We start from the raw sequence: 22,847 nt of genomic DNA, 5'->3' as shown, positions 1-22,847 counted from the left end.
CTGACGTGAGAGGTGCCCAGCATGTCAATTAATTCCCCTTCGATTTGCTTCTTCTACTCGTTTTTCTTTATTCTTGCATAGTACGTCAGCTTCTTGAAAATGTGACTGACGTCCGCACATGCTAATAAAAAGCAGGAAGCCCAACCTTCCGCTTGTGTACGTCACTGCTGTGCTTCATTAAGGTTTCATTGAAATATCTCTCGGTTTGCCTGATGTGGAATTTCTCACGGCTCAGCGAAGCCCTGTCTGCCTACTTGACCCACTTTCTGGTAGAGGGACCCACAAAAATTGCCCGTGAGTGCATCGAGGTTCTGCTTGTTGAAACAGTAAATCAAGACAAAGGACTTGTACGTAGTATGTCGGTTCATTGGTATCCCTTAAGCGCACAGAACACTTAGTGGTATAACATAATCTTTACGATGGCTTCGAGTTTATTAGGTTTGCCATGTTATGGGGTACACCATGTATGAGCCCTTTCTGCGCCCATTCGTGGTCAATGTTGCGCAACAGCTATGTACCACTACGGTAGAATGGGTATGCAGCACTTAAAATCTATTGATGAACGTCTATTACCTATCGGAGCCATGCATCTCTCATCACCATTCTTCGCTTAACACGCATGATACATTGCCTTCGTCCTCGTGACATCACTGCGTCGACGTCTCACACTGCGCCTCCTGTTGAACTGCTCTTTCCGTTTCGTCACAGCTTGTGAACAGTGTAGTACATTACTATAAATCTTGACTGAAATCAGGGCTGTTTAGATGCGGCACATAAGCATAAACTTTCCTGGCAGTGAGACGCTGCACAAGAGGAAAATATACGAAATTGTAGGCTTTACATTTTGATGTATCGCACTTATCTAAGCGCTATGCGAAATATTCGCATCACATGAAGCTCGTCAGATGGATCTGGGTAGGCTTCGTTCATTGCACAGAGGCTGCGCCTATTGACACGTGTTCTAGTAGAACAGTCATTGTCATCGGCAAGTTAAAAGGCTAATGTGTGTACCGATACACACACTTCAGGACTTCAGTCGTCAAAATATTGGGAAAACTAGAATGAGTGGTTTAAATAAGCCATAGGAGCCTTGCGTTCACGAATCCTTTATTGTGCTTGCAGAAAATCTTACTCTCCGGACGTTCAAAAGCTGTCGGTATATTGAGCAATGTAGTGTCGCTCCCTCCCCCTCAGAGCTGGAATATACTCTAGCTACAATCACAGTCCGTATTTCCAGAAATTGGAGCCGCCAGATTTTATTGAATAGGACAAGGCGGGGGGATGCTATAAAGGACAGCGTGTTGACTAAGTTTTATTTTGTTCGTTTTTTGCAAAGAACGGTCATTTTAGGAAGGCCTACGGCTACATTGCTTGAACTAAATTGCAACTGCTTCATCTCATAACCTTGTATTCTTTACTTGTATGGAAAAAAATGCAAATAATTTTATTTCTCGTTTGCTTTCAGGCAGACCGACGACTTTCTGGCCCACATTAGCAAGCCGACCGCAAAAGAGTGGGCAAAGAAACAACTATGGGACTTCAATATCTACCACTGGGGCGTAATGAATATGCACAAAGTGATTACTGGTTTACCAGACTATTTCGAAAACGCCCTTCTTTCTTTGAAGGTCCATAGCATCTTCTTTCTTCCTCGCTCTTACGGCGATAGGCTACTTATCTTAAGCAGGGATCCTGCTTACGTGGGTTTAATAAAGCGCGGTAACGGGACAATCACGTTACTAAAGACTATTAGTCGGCGAGTGCGAACACTACGGAATGACATTGTTATGATTAGTAGCGCGCCGTAGGACGTGGCAATTGTCAGAAATAGAAAAAAAATGCATCAATTGGCTGCTATAAAAACTCAATTCTAAGCCAAGCGAAATCTTGTACTGCAGTTTTATTCAACAACTGAGTCATATTTCCGCACACGGCAATGTGACCGAAAATTTGAGGCAGATGCACTGATATTGGGAAAACTAAAACGGTAAGGGCAGTAAATGACTCTGGCTGCGAAGAACCTGACTGTGATCATTTTGGATCGCTTCTCTGCGTTCTCTCGCAAAAAGTGCTAAAGCTGAATATTGCCATGGAAAACTTTCGGCTAATAGAACAACTTGCCCTTCCAGTTGCATAACTGGTCTTCTTCTAGATTGAATATTTCCTTCTCAATGTTCAAACTCTTTCATAAAATTGAGTAACGCTTTTATTAGTGTTGTCTTCTTCAGTATGTTAGATCTGTGGGAGGCGTTATTGTTCATTGGTAATCGGGCACAAATAACACGATACAAATTGAAATGGCACAGATACAAATAACAAAGATGCAAATAACACAAGTTCTTCTATTAGAATGCGAAACAATATCCAAAAGAAAGAGCTTTTACACGAGCATCCTGATCGATATCGTGGGGGTGAATTTTACGCCGGTTCCTGCATATTTGGTTGTTTCGCTGCTTGTGCAGCGAAACAACCATATATATATGCAGAGTGCACCATGCACCATGCAGAGTGCAACAACATATATGTGCAGAGTGCACCATGAATGCGAAAGGCTGAGTTCTTATGAGATCTAAGTTGGTGACTATAAATCCTACATCCCTAACTAATTATTGCATGAATTGTTGTGGGCCTTGTCGATTGTGTTTGATGTTTACGACGAAGCTACGCTCCAAGTTTATCTTCTAGTCATAAAATATCCGATTGCCATATCTGATTAAATATGGAGCTATGGAAGTATAAGCGCCTTCAAATTTTTAAGGCTAGTCATTTAGCAACGTCTGGGAATGTAATTTACGTAGCAGGGGCGTCTTATAGGGGATGTCTAATCCTAATGCTCAAAGTCCTGATTGATAGAATCTGAACGACTTGAGTAATTTTAGATCAGAGTTCTTTGTATGGCATCGCTTATCATGATAAGCTAAAAGTAATAGTTACATTGCCAGATTTAATGTTTGTGATAGCTTGCGATACACCACTCCTCCCGTATTTCATATTGAGATCTTGTAGCACTTTTTGATATTTCAGCGCAAAATTAGGATATCATCAAATGATACTAAGACTTCTTGAGGACATAATTTAAGTATCTTGGCGTGTAGTGAGCCACCTAGCGACAGATTATTTCGGCTTGTATAGCTACTAAATTCATTAAAATTGCAAAGTATTCCCTACTCCGCCTGCGGCTGTTTTCAGAAAGTCATTCAGTTCATTGTAAGATTACAGAACAGTTAACACGCACTTCACCTCAGCTGCCAGGACACACAAAGGACTGGGCGATGCACTCTTCAAAATAAAAGGTGTGATCTCATAATAGTACAAGTCAAGGATCTTGAGAAAAAAATGCGCATATACTATAACATTAGTAAATGTTTTAACAATATTCAGTGTGGTTAATATATTCCGTTTCATTACTAAAGTTGCGCTTACAAAAGTGACAGCAGTTGAGCTGTGTGGACCCTGACCGGACACAATGGCGATCGTTTCTAGACAGCGTATCGAAGACAAAAGAAAAAAAAGCACCGAGAGAACACCTGCACTAGCAGAGACTGCTACTGGAGGAATAAAAAAATTGTAGTGAAACCACAGATGAAAGGGTTGCAAATCTATCATGCCAATTATAATTAAACGTTGTAACCGTGGTTCGCTTGCTCTCAGATATTGCTACGGCGCATAACGTCGCACGATCGATTCTTGGTCGCAGCTACAGCCTATACATTGTCCTGAAATCTAAAACTTCACTCTTATTCTAAGAATAGTGCCACACTTATGAACTCCAACTCGTCGAAAATATTTCGGAGCCTCCCATACTACGATGCCTCTCATTGCGTGCATCTTGACGGGGGTGGCAAAGCACAAAATTTCAATAGATAGCAATAAGTATACACGCAAAAGTGATGCAATTCGTTTTTTTATTCAAGTCACAAGTTTTAAAGAACATTTTCTAAAATTTCAGTGCCAAGTATTACAAGTTCACGCGGTAGTCCTTGAGCGGTCAGTCACAACAAATTTCTTTTTACCTGCAACGATTTCTCCGTTTAAATGATCGTCACCCTTTTTTTTGCGTAGACTGAATGCTGAGCAAAATATTTGGATAGAAGCTATGTGACACGATTGATCTTTTTTCACAAGTTCTCGAGGGTGTTACGTTGGTAATGAGCGCGTGTCTGAAAACAAGATAGCCATGTTTAAAAGCAGGTGTTGCTGCAGGTGCAGCAGCGCTGTTTAAAACGGTTTGTGATTGCGGCGATGTTTACGTAATGACCTCCTGCTTCCTTTCCACAGAGAGCAGCTCACATATCCAAGCTGACTGCTAAGAAGGAAGTGGCGTCATACACCTTCATCGGCTTCTACGGGGAAAAGCAAGTTGCCTGCGAGAAGGCGGCACAGCACTTCAAGTAAGCAACATTTAATCGTACAGGGTCTGCAAGAAAGTTGTATTCAGAAAATGAAAATGCTTGCGCAACATACAATAGCGCTGTAGAAGTCGTCGCCATGGTAACACAAGCCGCATGTTTTTTTTTTTTCAATTGTCGTAGCGAAAATGACAAAGGCAGGATAAAAATAGCGACACGCCTTAATACAAATTAAACGTAAAATCTAAAATCACGGCTCATTCACATTGGCGACTCGCAAACCGCGCGACTAATCTGCTTCTCGTAAATAGTCAAACATTGACACTTTGGTATGAAAGTGACCGTCCAGTTTCGGTCGCTCGATGCTCCATTTAATGCGACTATAAGGTACGGCAGGTACTTTGCGGCGTAGACAGTTTATGTAGGTATGTATATAACAGCTTTCCTGCCTACGTGCGTCCCTTCATAGCCCAAGGTCGAATGGGTAGCGCATCTGGCTGCTGGTGAGGAAACAGGTCAATGTAGAAACGGTTAAACGTATACAGAAACGGTAAAACTCTCTACTGTCTTCATTGCGCGTGCTCAGCGGGAATGCTGCGTCTCAGTGCCTAAAAAATGGCACCAGTGAGAAGAGCGCGCCGCGTGGTCGGGGGTCAACAGCCCCCGTCACGGCCGCACAGAGCGCGGAAACGGTGCGGTGCTGTTTGAATTTTGAATTCACTTGACGCAGTCTGCCGTGGCACGTACGAATGGCATAGTTGCTTCAGAGCACGCACTGCCAGGTACATAGGGCTGCCTACTCACCGTCGTGGCCTTGCCTAGTGCGATGCAATACCTTTCTGTTGACTTTGTCCGATGAAAGGATGGACGCGAGCATAGCCTTTGCTGTGAGATGTGTGAGTGCGTTGCCGTACCAGGAGCACCTTAGCCAATTGGGTGACTTGGTGCAATTCCATCTTCACGTGCCGCGCGGACGGCAAAGTTAGAGACTAAGCAAGGACGTCAGAATATAATTGCTAATTAACGTTTGAAATCTTATTATTATTTGCCCTCATAAAAACAAAAAACTTGACGAGTTCGCAAAATCGGATAACTATAGCGCCAACCCCTCATCCCTCTCCTTAAAAAAATAAGATGAAAGCCCTCCGGTGACCGATTTGCAAGAATAAACCAACACATGCAACGCCAAAATTTATTTCTAAGGAACTTGTAACTTTACGTTTTGCCACGTGTTTGGTTTCGATATGAGGCAGGCATTTTGATCTTCGTTCCTCCATACCACGCTCTTCAGCTAAAGGCTTAGTATTGCGTTAAGAAATGTGCGTGACAGGTGTCCTTCAATAGGGAAGAGTGTGCTTGGAATTTTCCATCGATGCCTAGACCCCTTTGACTCATGTAGCAGGGTTAACATGGCAGCAGAATTTTGCAGATAGCATTGTTACGACACGCCCCAAACCTTCACATACGCTTGGTCTTGCCCGTCCTGTGCGCAAGACATCTTGATGCCTGATCGCGTGAACGCACCGCTTACAAAGACTGCCCACTTTCTTCGTTTGCGGAAAAAAAAGAAGCTGACTTAGCCCCGCACTGCTTCGCCATATTTATTGGAGCATGTGCCCGATCATGTGCATGAGGAAGCACTGCATGCCTTTCCCGACCATTATTGCCAATGTAGAGAAACTGGCCAAGCGGGCTCAAGGGGGCGCTGAGGAACGTCATGCGCCCCGTAACGGCGGTAGGCCGTACTGTTGCGCCTGAACGCGCCGATAAAAGCCGGTCCTCTCGTAGTCCTGCTCCACCTGTGATCGGACAGTACCCTCATCAAAATAATAATAATAATAATAATAATAATAATAATAATAATAATAATAATAATAATAATAATAATAATAATGACATGCGAGTAAAAGCCTTCTCCGACTGGCAGTGCATATACAGGACCAACGATGTGTTTGCATCCTGCTGCGCTAGGTAGCGCTACAGGTATTGGGAGAGCGCCGTTTCCGTGCCCCAGATAGCGGTGACCGTGCCCGTAGTCCAGACTACGCTATTGGACTCGAGCTCCGCCACTGGAAAAGCTGGCGCCACCGTCGGCGTGACGTCCTATTAGGGATCGCGTGGACATAGCGGCCGCGTCGGCTGCTTCGGGAGCGCCGAAGCAAGCTGAAAACGAGAGTTTAAATTCCCTCGTACGCTGCGGTTCTCATTTAGTGGCGAGATTTTCCCGCTTCGAGTGTGTCCTTTACAACGCTTGAAAGCACTACAATAAGTAGGGGCTGCCTTTGAAGGCGCGCAACATGGTAGACTACTGCTCGGTGCCGCAGTGCCGGACGTACGCAACGGAGCCCGGTGTCAGCCTTATTCACACGTAGCCGCAGCACAAGCTGCGTGAAGCTTGACTCGCGAAACATAAAACCGACAAACAGTCGTCGGCTACAATTCGGATATGCAGCAAGCACAGACGCTAGGAAGATTTCTGCTACGGCGCCGGGTCTGCGAGGTTCGGAAAACGCGCACTGAGACGCTCGCTCGAGTCTGCTGCCCGACTAATTTCATGACGGTTTGGTCTATGAACTTTTTGATGCTATAGATACTGACAAGTTCACTGAAGTGGAAAGGGAGCCGTAAGGAGCACATTTAAAGAAAAGCATGAGCTATGGTCATGTTTGTGTTACGAACTAATGCACTGGATTACAAAAAATCAGCAGCGCGAAATCGCACGCTGAGAACACCGATATACATAGAGTGCGAGGCAACTCGAGAAATAATATTTAAACGTCGAAGAATTTAGAAGAAAAAAAGAAGATTGAATCGTCGCAAAGGCACATCACAGTCCCCGTAGGCGTCGAAGTCTCTACAATGAAATTATTTTTGAACAGCTCTAATAGCGCCCACGCAACAATGGTTGCTTGTATACTATTTAGACAGTAAAAAACTTCTCTCGTTTCCAAAGTACGTACAGAAATTTCTGGAAGAGCTCGTGCGTGGTGTTTTCAGTGAGCGCTGACAGCAAAACCTATAAGGAGCACGCCCCTTGATCCTTCATACTACGCCAGCGAGGCGCTTCCGATAGATGGCGACTCCGTAACTCCTCGCCGCCAATACAAGTTGCGAATAGATAACGGTATCTCTATACGGCCCGACCGGCACGCATGTGTGAAGGTGTTCAAATGCGTGCAGCAAACCATGCATCTGTAATTAAAACAGCTTAGACGCCTCGGACAATAAACGTCGGGTCTTAGGAAGAGGTAGGTAGGCGCCCTTGAAATAGCGAAGCGGCGAAAACGTGCCACGCTTCGAATTTGGGAAGCACCGCGTGTCAAAAGTTATCCCAGTATTCAGAAGTACGTGCTAATTTCAAGCCCATGCTTGACGTGCTATAAATAAGGCATGTCGCTAACACGCCGAAGAAAACGTAATTAGCGCCCTGGGCGTGTTTACGTGAGGCGTCATTTAGATCAAGTCCATCATGGCCTTCAATTTCAGATGTATTTCTAAATACCGGGATCAGGCACGTAAAAACTAGGCGGATGGATTCGTGCCACGTTTTCTTTGGTGTGCTGCACTTAAAAAGAAAATACCTATACCTTACATATGTACAGGGCGTTGACAGATAGGGTAGTTGAGAAGGGGGCACGCACAATGATTTGAGTTCATTGCAGTTAATAACAAGCATCCCCTTGCTATGGAACATTACTAACAAGTTGAAAACGCTTTTCCTCTTTCAGAAAAATCTACAGACCTCATGTTGTGGTGTTCCTGGGGCACATATCTTTTAAAGAACAAGAGATCACATCTGAAGTGCCCAATTTCGTATGCATAATACTGCCGCCGACTATCTACAAAATTCCACCAAAAATCAAGCAAAAGTTGGTCTATGGGCACACTTATGTGAGTTTGAAGTTCACTTATATTCCACGTGTGGCCCCGTGCGTAGTACTCTAATGAATTTTAAACGTAGAAATATGCGACATAGAGAACAGATCACAATACACTTCTATTTTGCAATCTGCATAGGCTTCAAATAACAATATAAGTGCCACGTACGCTTATGTACAGGGTGTTCATGAGGTGATCTAGTCGAAGCGGAGGAAACTAGTTGCAAAAAAAATTGAAGTGCACAATCGACTAATAACAAAAATTAACTAATGAACTTTTGAACTACCTAGCTTATTACGCATGCTTTAATTTAGAAATTATAGCCGTGGAGTTCGCGAGGAGGGCTACACTTGGAACGAATAGCACCATTTTCGAGATCTCCGTCACGTCGTTCTTTTTTTCATATTTTTCGGGCTTTCTTCCAAACCCGGAAAAAAGGACTACGTGAGATGTATCGTACACGAAACAACTTGGTAGCTGGTTTCTGAAGCTAGTGCTCTACAAATCTGCGTATCACACTCGGTGTCCCATGTCAATAATTAAAGAAGTTGGATGGTTAAGCCTACTTAATGAGTTATTTATGGGGTAAACGACAAATTGCCTTAATTACTATAGCCTACTGCCATGCTATGCATGCTATGAACGCGTGAGTTCGCTTCAATACATATATATATATATATATATATGTATAGTCCTACTTCTTGGCGCATGAGCTGGGGGGTGGCCTTTCTTGGAATAAACAGCGCTGGACAACTTGATCGGTCTCGGTATTATAAAGTGGTGGAGGAGCGTCAAGACCCCGACGTCCTCTTGCGTTCCCGTCCTCCCTGGAGCTCCGTTCCGGTCGCCGCCTGCGCCCAGCTACCCCTACAACGATGGACACTTCCTACCCCGGCCCTTCCGGTGCCTCTAACCCTACCACACAGAAAACCCCGCCTGCGGCGTCCTCTTGGACTGTGACGAGCCCTCAGCGCGATCCCCCTGTCTTTGTGGGACTCCGCGGTGAGGACGTCGACGATTGGATCGACCACTACGACCGCGTGAGTTCTTGCAACAAGTGGAACGACACCCACAAATTGAGGCACGTCGCATTCTACTTGACCGGTGTTGCCAAGACGTGGTATTTCAACCACGAATCCGACATCGCGGATTGGTCCACGTTTGCGTCCAAGCTGCGGCAAATCTTCGCTTCCTTGTCTGGCCGTGCAGAAGTCGCCAAACAGATGCTGGGAACGCGCCTCCAACTTCCACAAGAGTCTTACACCTCATACATAGAGGATGTCTAGGCTCTGTGCCGCCGTGCGAATCCTAGCATGACGGAAGCCGAACGCGTTCGCCACAGCATAAAAGGCATTGGGTCTGTCGCGTTCAACGCCTTAATCGTGCAAAATCCGGCTTCTGTCCAAGACATCACTTCCACGTGTCAACACCTAGACGAGCTGCAGTCTATTCGTCTTTCACATGACAGCAGCGGTCCATAGGTTATCCATTCTCCAGATCTACGTGTTCTTATCAGCACCATCATCCGCGAAGAGCTTCAACTACAAGACCTAAGGCGTCCACCTGCTGCCTGCACCACAACCCCCACCTTCTACTTGCACGATGTCGTAAAGCAAGAGTTGACAGCAATGACTACACCCACGACGCATCTCGCTCCGGTAGCGCGCCCCACACCTACCTACGCGGATGTTGCTTCGCTACCCACCCCTACCATGACCTCCGTGCCTACTGACGTCTATGCCTATGACCATTTGGCTTCGATGGGAACCAGAGCACTTCCGGCGCCATCCTACCCTCAGTGGCGTCCACCTCGTCCTGTTTGTTTTTACTGTGGTATATGCCGCCATATATTTCGCTTCTGCCGCCGTCGCCAGCAGGGTGAAAGACGAGGCTATGCAGAGCACGAGAGAGACCGCACTCGCCGACCAGACGCCTACTATCTCGCATCGTACTCGTTCCCTTAACACCGTTTTCCGTCTCCTCCAGCTGCTCCCAATCTGCCTCTTAGTTCCCGTTCGGCCAGACGTCGTTCTCCATCGCCTTACCGGCGCTCTACATCACCGCTTCGCCCCACTTCCGAACTTGTCGACCAGCACTCGGAAAACTAACTGTTGCAGTTTTTGGAGGGGAAACTGCTTCTTATCGGTCTTCAAAAATTCGTCCTGTTCTTCCGGCTAACATGCTTTCTGTAACTGTCGAAGGTGTGCCCGCGTCAGCTCTCATCCATATCGGTGCCGCCGTTTCTGTTCTTCGTATTGATCTGTGTTCCCGGATCCGGAAGTAAAAACGCCTTATTTTGGACCTATTTTGCGTGGTGCTAATAATGCATTCATTCACCCCGACGGACAGTGTACTGCTCATGTTCTCATCGACGGCATACGCCACCACATTGAATTTATCATCCTTCCAACGTGTATCCACGAACTTATACTGGGTTGGGAATTTCTACATTCTGCTTCAGCCATCATTTCATGTAGAGTGGAAGTTGTCCATATCACGGATACAGCGATTGCACTTGTTACGGAGTCTTCCCTTTCATGCGTGAACTTGGCCATCGCTGCAGAGTACGTCCGGCGTCCTGGTCACGAAGACGTTGTAGCCGTAACGTCCAGTCAGATCACCGACGGAGACGCCCTAGTCGCCCCTTCTTCCCGCGGAATTCTCATTGCCACCTGTCTCGTCCGGTTTTCACGTGGCCGCACCCTCCTGTCTGCTTGCAACACGACCCCAGATCCTGTGATGCTGCCCAAAGGGATGACTGTGGCAACCCTCGCCGACACTCAACCTATCTTTATAGTCACGATTTGCCCTCTTTCATCGCCAGCACCAACTTCAGGTTTGGATGATTCTTTCTTTCTTCCAACCGTTCTTGGTTCTGACCTAACAGCCACGCAGTCCGAAGCCTTAATGGTGGTCTTGGCAAAGCACAAATCGTGTTTCGATAGCTTTTCCCCTGTGTTGAGCCAAACTCCTGTGGCTACACGCTGCATCCAAACCGATGGTTCCGCTATAATACGACGACGCCTCTATCGTGTATCGCCGTGCGAACGAAAGGTCATTGAAGAACAGGTTGCTGACATGCTTGCGCGGAAGATAATAAGACCTTCATCTAGCCCATGGGCTTCTCCCGTGGTCCTGGTAAAGAAAAAAGATGGCTTCGTTCGCTTTTGAGTCGATTATCGAGCGCTCAATAAGATCCCGCACAAGGACGTATATCCAATACCTCGAATTGACGACGCTTTGGACACACTACAAGGGGCGGAGTATTTCTGCAGCTTGGATCTTCGATCAGGATATTGGCATATTCCGATGAACGAGACTGACAAAGAAAAGACCGCATTCGCTACACCAGACGGACTTTATGAATTTAAGGTGATGCCTCTTGGCCTTTGTACCGCTCCCGCCACATTTGAGCGCATGATAGACAATGTACTTCGTGGTCTAAAATGGAGGACCTGCCTCTGTTATCTGGACGATATTGTCATCTTTTCGTCTGACTTCAACCAACGTCATCATCGATTAGACGAAGTTCTCAAGTGCCTTGCAAATGCTGGTCTCCAGATCAATAGAAAAAAATGCAAATTTGCAAGCAAGACTGTAAAAGTATTGGGTCACGTCGTCTCAAAGGAAGGCATCCAGCCAGACCCCGAAAAGATTAGTGCTGTTCTCCAGTTTCCTCTCCCCCAGCAACAGAAAGATCTACGTAGTTTCCTCGGTATGACGTCATATTTTCGTCGATTTATACGCAACTTCGCTGCAATAGCAGCTCTTCCACACAAGCTATTGGTAACCGGTGCCTCTTTCACATGGACTAGCGACTGCGAGTCGGCTTTTCAAGCTCTTACGCGGCATCTTACTTCCGCACCAGTGCTTCGCCACTTCGATAATCGAGCCCCCACAATACTCCATACTGACGCAAGCGCACAAGGTAATGGCGCAGTACTTCTGCAACGTAATGCAGCTTCTAAAGAGCAAGTCATAGCATATGCCAGCCGAACACTTTCTCAAGCTGAGCGGAACACTGCCATTACAGAGCAAGCCTGCCTGGCTATCATTTGGTCGATTCAGAAATTTCGCCCATACCTTTACGGCCGCCACTTCACCATCGTCACCGACCGTCATGCTCTGTGTTGGCTGTCATGAATGAAAAACATGTCAGGACGCCTAGGACGCTGGATACTCCGCTACCAGGAATATGACTTTACTATTACGTACAAGTCTGGAAAAAGCCGTCATGATACAGACCCAATGTCTCGCTGCCCACTCTCACTCTCTCCCGGTAACGCGCCGTCGTCTTCCCCACCACGTCGTTCTGATGCTACGCCTGCCTCACACCAACTCTCGATAACGACCCTGGACCAAGTTACGCTTTCATCACGCTCTCATTTCATGTCGCTTCAGCGGGACGACTCCAATTGTCGAGCTCTCATGGATCGCCTTAGTGGGTTCGCCGAACCACCCAACAGCCGCTTGCGACGCCAACTTCGACAATTCCGCCCTCAAGGTGGCATGCTACACCGCTACGTTTACCACCCAACAGGTCACCGATGGGTCCCAGTTCTACCTCGATGCCTTCGCCTGCGAGTATTAGAGGCGCTTCACGACGACGCATCGGCTGGCCACTTAGGCTTCCACAAGACTTACGACCGCATAAAGACCCGCTGCTTTTGGCCTGGCCTATCCACAACGGTGGCCAAATACATTGCCTCTTGCGCGTCATGTCAGCACCGCAAACGCTCGACATCCCCTCCTGCCGGTTTGCTCCAACCTCTCCCTTGCCCGGATGCTCCTTTTGAATTTGATAGTGTTGATTTATATGGTCCTTTGCCGTTGACACCCTCTGGTCCCCGTTGGATTGTCACTTCGGTCGACCATTTAACAAGATATGCCGAGACTGCCCCTCTGCGATCCTGCAACGCTTCTGAGGTCGCCGACTTTTTCTTGCGCTCCATCGTCTTGCGCCATGGGGCTCCTCGCGTTCTACTCAGTGACCATGGCAAGGCGTTCATTTCACAAGTTCTCGAGGAAGTTACCGTCCACAAATCTACTTCTAGATATCATCCGCAAACCAGTGGCCTTGCTGAGCGCTTCCACCGTACGATGTCTGACATGATTTCCATGTACATCGGTCCTGGTCACACTGACTGGGATAAAATTCGTCCTTTTGTGACATTCGTATATAATACTGCTATTCAATGGACTACCGGCTACAGCCCTTTCTTCCTTGTGTATGGACGATCTCCTTCCACAATATTCGACTGCGAACTCTTTTTAGCACCTTCTTTGCCTAACGCGTCGCTTCCAGTAGATTTTGCTGCCCGAGTTGCACATTGCCGTTAAATCGCCCGGCAAAGCACAGAAGCTACCCAAGCTGAGCGCAAGCGTCACTGCTACAACAAACGCCGTGACCTACGTTTTCACCTTGGAGACCAAGTCGCGCTTTGGACTCCAGTCCGCACCCAAGGCCTCTGTGAGAAGTTCCTTGAACGCTACATTGGCCCATACACCGTTGTGCAGCAAACATCTGCAGTGAATTCTCTCGTCCACCCCGTACACTCCGTCACTGACCGGCACCGCCGGAATGCCGAAATCGTTCACGTCTCACGGATGAAGCCCTTCACTCCCCGTTTAGATAACCTCTAATCTGCGGCCAGGCTGGCCGCTTCCATGACGGGGGAAAGTTGGTGTAAGCCCTAATAACTTACTTCGTCGTTTTCATTTGTACATAGCCATCATCATCTTCCCTGTTCTTCTACTTCTTCGCGCATGAACTGGGGCGTTGCCTTTCTTGGAATAAACAGCGCTGGACAACTTGATCAGTCTCGGTATTATAATATATATATTTTGTGATGCAAACAAAGGACAGTACACGAGAGAAGCAGGAAGCGTTGGCAGCGTCTGAACCACTGCAGACCAGGCACGAGGGAGTCTTGAAGAAGGGGACAATGGGGTTTGTCTTCACCACGTCAAGATTTTTGTTACCATTGGTCGACGGTTGTGGCGAAGCGGGTGAGCTGACGGCGTTCTTTGGCGCGTAAGGCAGTTTCAGAGGTGGGCGTACATTCGGATGAGTCGGGTTTGCACGAAAGAACGGTGTCGAGTGTGGTCGAAGGTTTGCCACCATACAACAAGAAGAATTGGGCAAAGCCTGTGGTCGCCCGAACTGCATTGTTCTAGGCGTATGTAATACATGGCAAAATGAATTCGCGAATAAAGGGGCGACATTTTGGGAGAGCATGTCGCCAAAAATGCGGTTAAATCAATGCGTCAAACGATTGGTTTGAGCACGGTAGGCGGTGGTGGTGTCATGAACGATGCGACAGCAAGGAGTGCGTTTACTAGTTCAGAGAGGAGCACAAGTCCTCTATGGCTCAGAAGTTGATGAGCTGCAGCGTAACGGAGATGAAGTTTTGCAGGAGGAAGGATGCTATATTACTGGCCGTGGCAGCAGGCAGAATGGCTGTTTATGCGTATCGTGTCACGTCATCGATTGTGAGGTGAATTACGCAGGTAAATCAGGCGTTAAGCACTCGGGATACGTGGGCCGCTCTTGAAGTTAGCGCAGTGTCGTGCCGACCCGCGGCGGAGGCGAAACATTATTTCAACCAGCACATCTCGTCGATGCATTGCCTTGTGTCAAGGGAGGACTGTGGTGAACGCGGGAGCCACTGGTGACCTGCTTGTATGATGTCCCCACATCGCTCCATATCATATCAGGGCCGGACGGGGATCATCGCCGTCGTGTTTTTGTTGCGACCAACGCCGTGTGCACTGATCCGCACTTTGGCAGCAGCAGCGGATCTGTGAATAACCTACCTACTGAACCATTGTTTACTATTCTTTAGATCAGTGCTGTTACTGTTCGTTTTTTTCCTCAGCCTTTTTTTCCCCTTTCTGCTGCTGCTGCCGAGCTGTTTGGTTGTGTCACCAGCCGAAATGGAAAAAAAAGATATCAAAGAGTTAAAATAAGAATTTTCGCGAGGTGATCAGAGGACTGCCCACGAGAGAGCTTCGCAAAGAAATACGTCACGTGAAACCAAGTCGTGGCTTTTTTAATAAGAAGTTTGAAGAAATGTCGGTGCAGTGCTGGCAGCTTGGAAAAGAAAATAGTGAGCTAAAGTCTGAACATGGCGTTATCAAAACTGAATGCTATCAATTGAAGAAAGCTCGTTCTCAACAATGAGCGTAGAACTAACGCCCTAGAGCAGTATTCGCGAAATGAAAATATTGATGTGAAAAACGTCCTTGTCGTGGAAAGTGAACAGTTGAATAAGGTCATTCGGAAAATTGGTGAAGCTGTCGGCGAATCCGCGAGGGAAGATGACATTGAAATTTGCCAGCACGTGACTACTAGAGATGACCCTTGCCCCCATATTATTGTGCAGTTCAACCGTCGGTCAAAGCGCGACTAAGTATTAGAGAAGGCGCATAACATACGTTTAACGACAGCCGATATTGGTTGCCCAGGAAAGACCTTTATCTTCGTAAATAAACAACTATGACCGCAGTTAAAAAAGCAGCTTGGACAAACTGTTGCGCGCAAGAAGCGAGCCGAACGGAGATTTGCCTGGCCAATGGGCGGCAAAATTTTTGAGCGAAAGGATGAGATGTTGCGGGTGCTTCAGATAACAAATCAAAGCGTTCTAGAAAAGGTCGCCTGAACTCGTAAAGCTCCAACTTAAAAAGAAAAGCATCAGGACGGCTGCACATTTCCGAATGCCACACCCGTTAAGTCTATGGCTATCGGGAATAAAACGCCACATTTTTTTTCCTCGTGTAGAAGTACAGTCAGCCCGAAACAAGGCAGAACAGATATCGATACGGTTTCAATTGTTTGAACTCTCTTTCAACGTCACGATGGTTTCTGAAACCTGGTATAGCCGCCAGTCTTAACTTCTTTGTATTCCTAGTTATGCTACCTATTCCTTGAACCGGAGTGATAAGATGGGTGACGTGGTTAGGCTTTTAGTAACGAATGTGTTTCATCATCATCATCAGCCTGGTTACGCCCACTGCAGGGCAAAGGCCTCTCCCATATTTTTCCAACAGCCCCGGTCATGTACTAATTGTGGCCATGCCGTCCCTGCAAACTTCTTAATCTCATCCGCCCACCTAACTTTCTGCCGCCCCCTGCTATGCTTCGCTTCCCTTGGAATCCAGTCCGTAACCCTTAATGACCATCGGTTATCTCCCTCCTCATTACATGTCCTGCCCATGCCCATTTCTTTTTCTTGATTTCAACTAAGATGTCATTAACTCGCGTTTGTTCCCTCAACCAATCTGCTCTTTTCTTATCCCTTAACGTTACACCTATCATTCTTCTTTCCATAGCTCGTTGCGTCGTCCTCAATTTGAGTAGAACCCTTTTCGTAAGCCTCCAGGTTTCTGCCCCCTAGGTGAGTACTGGTAAGACACAGCTATTATACACTTTTCTCTTGAGGGATAATGGCAACCTGCTGTTCAAGATCTGAGAATGCCTGCCAAACGCAACCCAGCCCATTCTTATTCTTCTGATTATTTCCGTCTCATGATCCGGGTCCGCAGTTACTACCTGCCCTAAGTAGATGAGTAGTAGTAGAAGAATGTGTTCGAGTGTGAATAAAAATGCGGTTGGATCACATACGGCAGACATTGTCAGCTCCTGACTGGAAACTTACCATTAATCTTGAAAAGGAAGGTGTACAATCGGTGAATTTTACCAGTGCGGACATATGGGGTAGAGACTTGGAGACTGACAAATAAGCTTGAGAACAAATTAAGGACAGCGCAAAGAGCGATGGAACGAAGATTGCTAGGCATAACGTTAAGAGGCAGAAAGAGAGCGCTTTGGATCAGAAAGCAAACGGGTACAGACGATATTCTAAATGTCATCAAGAGAAAAAAAATGGAGCTGGGCAAGTCATGTAATGTGCCGGTTAGATAACCGGTGGACCATCAGGGTTGCAAAATGGGTACGAAGAGAAGGGAAGCACAGCCGAGGACGGCAGAAGACAAGGTGGAGCGATGAAATTAGGAAATGCGCGGTCGCTAGTTGGAATCAGTTGGCGCAGGACATGGGTAATTGGAGATCGCAGGGAGAGGCCTTCGTCCTGCAGTGGACATAAAATAGGCTGGTGATGATGAGTGTGAAATAGTTGAAGCGTTTTTTATGATTACTGGTGATCATCAGATAATGACTGTGAAATGTTGTTTGTGATTTTTTTCTCTGATATACCACCCACCGAAATGCAACGTGTCCACCTTTATTAAGTTTTCGAACACTTTCCTGTCGTGGGCCAATGAAAATGAGAACAACCTTACTATAGGCGGTGATCTAAATATTGACATGCTGACTTCCAGCCGCCAACATCTTCAACTTTGCGATATCTGGGAATCTAACTCATTTACAAATGTTATATAAGAACCTACTCGATTCCATTCTCATTCCTGCCCAGTTATTGACATCATTATAACAATTAGCACAAATGTATCCTATTTGGTCTGGTGTCATTAAAACAGATCTTATTGACCATCCACGTGCATACGCAGTTTTACGCGATAAGAAATTTTAATTTATGGATGCGAAGCCATAATTCCGTTACATATGCTTCAAGCATGGCTATCATACTTACTTCATGTATATCTAAGATTAAATGGAACGGCGTTTTCTGTGAAACCCACACAGACACAGGGTATATTCTCTTTATTGAAACTTTTCTAGAAGCCTATACCAAGTGTTTTCCATTCAAAACAATGAAGCGGCTGCGCAAGGCAAGGAAGCCTTGGATTACTTCAGAGTACGTTAAAGCTACAAAATAAAAGAAAATGTACTTTACGAGCGCTTTTTAAAATCTGGGAACGAAGAAGGCGTTAAGACCCCCCAATTTAGAAAATACAATACTACTACAAATAATCTTTTAGGAAGAAACAAACCCGAGTTGTTCAGTATCCTCTTTGATCCCGAAAAGAAAACCCCGAAATATCTGAAGCCGTCTGGACAAGGTTGAACATGTTGCCATGCTCAGACGGCAGCACATACCCGAATAAACTTACCGCGGGCAATCAGATCCTCACTAGTGATGACCTTGCCGTAGCCTTTGATAAATTCTTTACCTCCATTGGAGAGAGTTCACATGAGAACCATTTCAAGTGGTTCATGACCACGCAAGTAATCGAGTGCGAATTTCTGTTTCCAGTAACTACACAGGAGGTTACCGCTCATTTCTTGGCCCTAAAGAACAGTAGGTGTTGTGACGCTGACCGCCTGGCAATTCGTCTAATTTATCATGTTATACATATTCTATCCCCTGTCTTAGAATATATCAAGAATTTTATGTTTTCAATAGGAACTTTTCCTAAGCGTCTTCAGATAGCAAAATTTCTATTATTTGCAAGGGTGGTAACAAAACAAACATCAAATTTAAGACCCATTTCCATCCTGCCATTTTTTTCTAGAGTAACTGAAAAACTAATACATAAACTAATAGTTTCATTCATAACCAAGCACCACATTACGACGCTTTTCAGTTTGGTTTCACAGAGCAGTGTTCAACTGAAACGGCGCTACTAACGCAAAAAGAAATCATACTGTGTGCATACAAAAAGGAAACATATACACTCGGAATTTACGCTGACTTCACAAAAGCCTTCGATAGAATTAGCCACATTACGATAATTAAGAAAACTCGACCACTATGCTTTCAAGGGTAACCTTCTAAATGTAATAAAATCATATATTGGATACCGACAGCTAAAATTTGAAATTATTGGCTATGCGTCTAATTTTAAAGAATTATCGAAGGGCGTTTCCCAAGGTGGTATTCTGGGTCCGCTACTCATCAATGTCTACGTAGATGACTTGGTAAACATCGATTAAAGTACAAGCTTTATAATTTATGCAGGTGATACAAGCTTATTTTTTAAAGACTGCTATTTGCATAAACTTCTGTACAAAGCAAACAGTGTCTTGGAAGTACTGAACACCTGGATCATAAGCGATTCATTAATTATACACACCTCCAAAACAAAACCACACTTTCGTCCCAAAGATAAGCCCGTAAACTGCGGTTTGACCCTAACGATTGGCCCAGAAGCAATTAAAATTGAACTCATATAGTGAGAACCATAGAAATGATTTTTGATGAAGATATGCTAGAGAACAGTCAGGCTGAGCTTGTTCGCTCGTATCGTTGGTGTCCTATCGCGTCTGCGTTTTCGTTTGCCGCAACCAATTAAACTCCTACTGTAAAATTTCTCTATTTTTCTATTTTTATCTGCACTATAGAATTGCTATGGTATGATTCACGAAAACGGAAAGGAACTTAGAATATTCAGACTGCAAATAAAAGCTGTACGTGTAATTGCACGTGCTCCACGCGATGCGCACTCTAAACCCATTTTCGAAGCCCTAAATTTACAACCAATGCCGAAAATTTATAATTCAGTTTTATTTAGGCGATATACTACTTGCCCAAAAAAACCTAATTCTTCTCTAATAGACTTAGCACGTTTAACACCATACGCTAGCTCGTATAGCACGAGAACCACTGATGCTTGAAAAATACCTTGCACAAGTACCAACTATGGTCCCTAAATGAACTATTTGCTGCAACTAACACTAAACAGGTTTCGACAAGCAAACGAATGATGCGTTCTTTTTCTACAAACATCCCTTTTTATGACCGTGTAGAATTCAATCGATATAATATTCAAAGACATGTTTGCCACTCTACAAATATTGATGCTTTAATGTTCCTGTTTGCTATGTGTTAAATGGTGTGAAAAACTTCGTCAAGCATTGATGGCTTTTTGCTTTCGCCCTACAGCATCACTGTTGTGATTGTTATATTGCCTCCTATGGTGTTGAACTAAACTGATTTGAGTAGGTTTGATTTGACGGTTTCTCATTACTGACGGAGAAACAGCTGTCACAGCTTTGCTTACTCAAGCAATCCTGCAGTATAGCCAAACAAGTCACCGGAGGACCACTGCCTACAACCCTCAGACGAATGAAGTAACGGAACGACTGAACAAGCCGCCCGCCGACTTGTTAGCGATGTACGTCGACGTCGAGCACAAGATGTGGGTGGCCATTCTCCCGTTTGTAACTTTTGCATGTATCACGGCTGTGCAAGAAACAACACAGTTCACGCCGTTCAAACTAGTTTACAGAAGCAATCCTACGGCGACTCTCTACGCCATGCTGCCACACATCACCGACGAAGAAAATGTGGAAGCCGCCGCCGGCATCCAATGCGCCGAAGAAGCCGGACAACTCGCCCGCACCCGCCGTGGTTGCTCAGTGGCTATGGTGTTGGGCTGCTGAGCACGAGGTCGCGGGATCGAATCCCGGCCACGGCGGCCGCATTTCGATGGGGGCGAAATGCGAAAACACCCGTGTGCTTAGATTTAGGTGCACGTTAAAGAACCCCAGGTGGTCAAAATTTCCGGAGTCCTCCACTACGGCGTGCCTCATAATCAGAAAGTGGTTTTGGCACGTAAAACCCCAAATACTACTAACTCGCCCGCGTGCTCATCAAGAACCAGCAGAGGGCCGAGAGCCGACACTACAATCTTCGACGATGCTACGTGGAATATCAGCCCGGCGACCACGTTCGGGTTTAGACATGGATACACTGACGACAACTAAGTGAGGAGCAATTGCGACGCTTTTTCACAAGCTTACGAGATTATCTGACGCATTGGCGCACTGGACTATGATGTTGTGCCAGACGGTATTTCGTAATCACAGCGGCGCCGCAGGCGACGTGGAATATTCCATGTTGTGCGCCTTAAGACGTTCTACGAGCGCTTCAAACCTCGGGACTTTGTTTCTTCGTTGCTTGGCTAATTTTTGCTGCTGACTGTACTTTTGTTTTTCGCTTTCTTGTTTGCAGCATCGGAATTTTGCTTTCTAAGAGGAGGGTACTTACACGTGTACTTGTTCATCTTTATCGGCTGACCGCGTTTCAGCGTCTAACAAATGTTATCGCTCAGCGCAGGATGCACCTGTATGTATCGGTGATTTCTCGGATGTCATCGATGGGAGTATCCGTTGTCTGTTGTCGCCGAACCTTGCATAACCTTATTCCTTGTACGCGCGACGCGCATTCTGTTTTACTTCCTGGAAGACACGCGGGCACCAGCGAATACTCTGGCTGAAGTGCTCTGGCTGATGTATGGCTCATGTATAAAAGTGCTTGACCCTCTGATCAGATTTTCCACGATCACCGACTGTGCGCGCCACCACCGTCGTTCTTTGAGTGCAGTCTGTTTTTGACGGCACATGTGCGCCCCAATAAAACGTTAGTTTCGTCATTCACAGAGTTGCTGCTGTCTTCACCGTCACCACTACCTGACTATCATTAATTCCAGTGTAATGCAACACTTATTCAGCTGAGTTCGCAAATACATTTATTGCATTGAGACCCCACCTCAATGCCTTACACTTCTCAAGGTCGATGCCGTAGGGCTGTGCTTCACTGCATGGCGCCATGTCCACTTGTTACCGCGACGCACGTTTATATTTTTCGATCAACCGCAATAATTTTGACTTTTGCACGAAATGTGTCAACAGCCGAATCATGTACGTGACTGAATTGAAGTCGAGTGGTCAGGTAGAAAATGATTCCCAGTCAATCTAATGTGCTTCCGGTAGTGTATTATAAGGAACAGGAGCCCACTGGAGAGGACAGTATCCGTCGCCATCATTAGTTCGCTGAAACCACACGTTTCCGCTTTTTGCGACAATGTGCCTTGAGCTACAAGTGTGCTAATTGGACGGCGTATCAAGAAAGCCTCGAATAGAAGCAGTCAAATTTTGTCTTATAGGTGAAAGCACACTTGGAAAGTTTTTCAAAAGAGAACAATGCTCCACGATACCCTATAACTTCTAATACGCACGTTTATCGGCCTCGATGAGCTGCCTGTAATCGAGCTCCGTGAAACTATTGCGCAATTCTTTTCATGGTCGTGCATTCTTGTGCTATTGGTTAACGATGGTGGGTGAGTAACAAAAATAGCAATTCTTAGGTCTAATATATCATTATTCTCAGGAAAGACTACTTACAGATGTGAAAAGTATCGTGTGCTTGCACTGTTGCTGCAGGAGGAGGCCGCCAAAATGGTGACCTGCATCAGCCAAAAAGGAATCAACCCTCCACCCGTCTACGCCGTTTCAGTCACCTTGCAAGCCCGCTCATACACGCCCAAGGTGGACGATACGAATGAACATAAAATCGGCGCCTACGCTGTGTTTGAGGAGTGCGACCGCTTCAGCGAATACGCGACTCCTCACGGGGTGAGCACCATGATGCAGGACCAGCGATGTACCGTACACCAAAAATGAGGAAACTGGTAAACTTGAACTAGGTCTTCACATGCCGAAAGATGCAATTGATCAGGGGCTGGGTCGTCCAACGAGCTGAAATGTGTGGTAATCAGGAAGAGATACCATCTGAGCCATTAAACGGCATAAAAGGTAAACGGCGTAAGAAAACAAAGGAAAGTATGTACAGTCATAAGAAAAGCCTGCCCGCAACTACAAGCGAGAATCTCAGAACGAGCAAAGTTGCTTAGCACATGAAGCCGCCGAGAGGACCACGTGACCCACGTAAAAATCAAATTTTTTAGAACAATCTC

The 22,847-nt window shown here is 46.0% G+C and overlaps 1 protein-coding gene across 1 annotated transcript in view; it reads left to right on the top strand.

Moving 5' to 3' along the window:
* The window catches only part of LOC142591475 (uncharacterized), a 53,372-nt gene extending 30,818 nt beyond the window's left edge, over positions 1 to 22,554 (top strand). Inside the window, exons 5-8 of the mRNA XM_075703803.1 lie at positions 1,466 to 1,628; positions 4,279 to 4,391; positions 8,078 to 8,240; positions 22,315 to 22,554. Coding sequence (XP_075559918.1) covers positions 1,466 to 1,628; positions 4,279 to 4,391; positions 8,078 to 8,240; positions 22,315 to 22,554 — 679 coding nt within the window. The remainder of the gene's footprint in view (positions 1 to 1,465; positions 1,629 to 4,278; positions 4,392 to 8,077; positions 8,241 to 22,314) is intronic.
* Positions 22,555 to 22,847: the final 293 nt, after the last annotated feature.

The sequence above is a fragment of the Dermacentor variabilis genome, chromosome 8, assembly GCF_050947875.1.
Source record: "Dermacentor variabilis isolate Ectoservices chromosome 8, ASM5094787v1, whole genome shotgun sequence".
In the NCBI taxonomy this organism is placed as follows: Eukaryota; Metazoa; Arthropoda; class Arachnida; order Ixodida; family Ixodidae; genus Dermacentor; species Dermacentor variabilis.
This window is presented reverse-complemented; position numbering and strand designations above follow the sequence as displayed.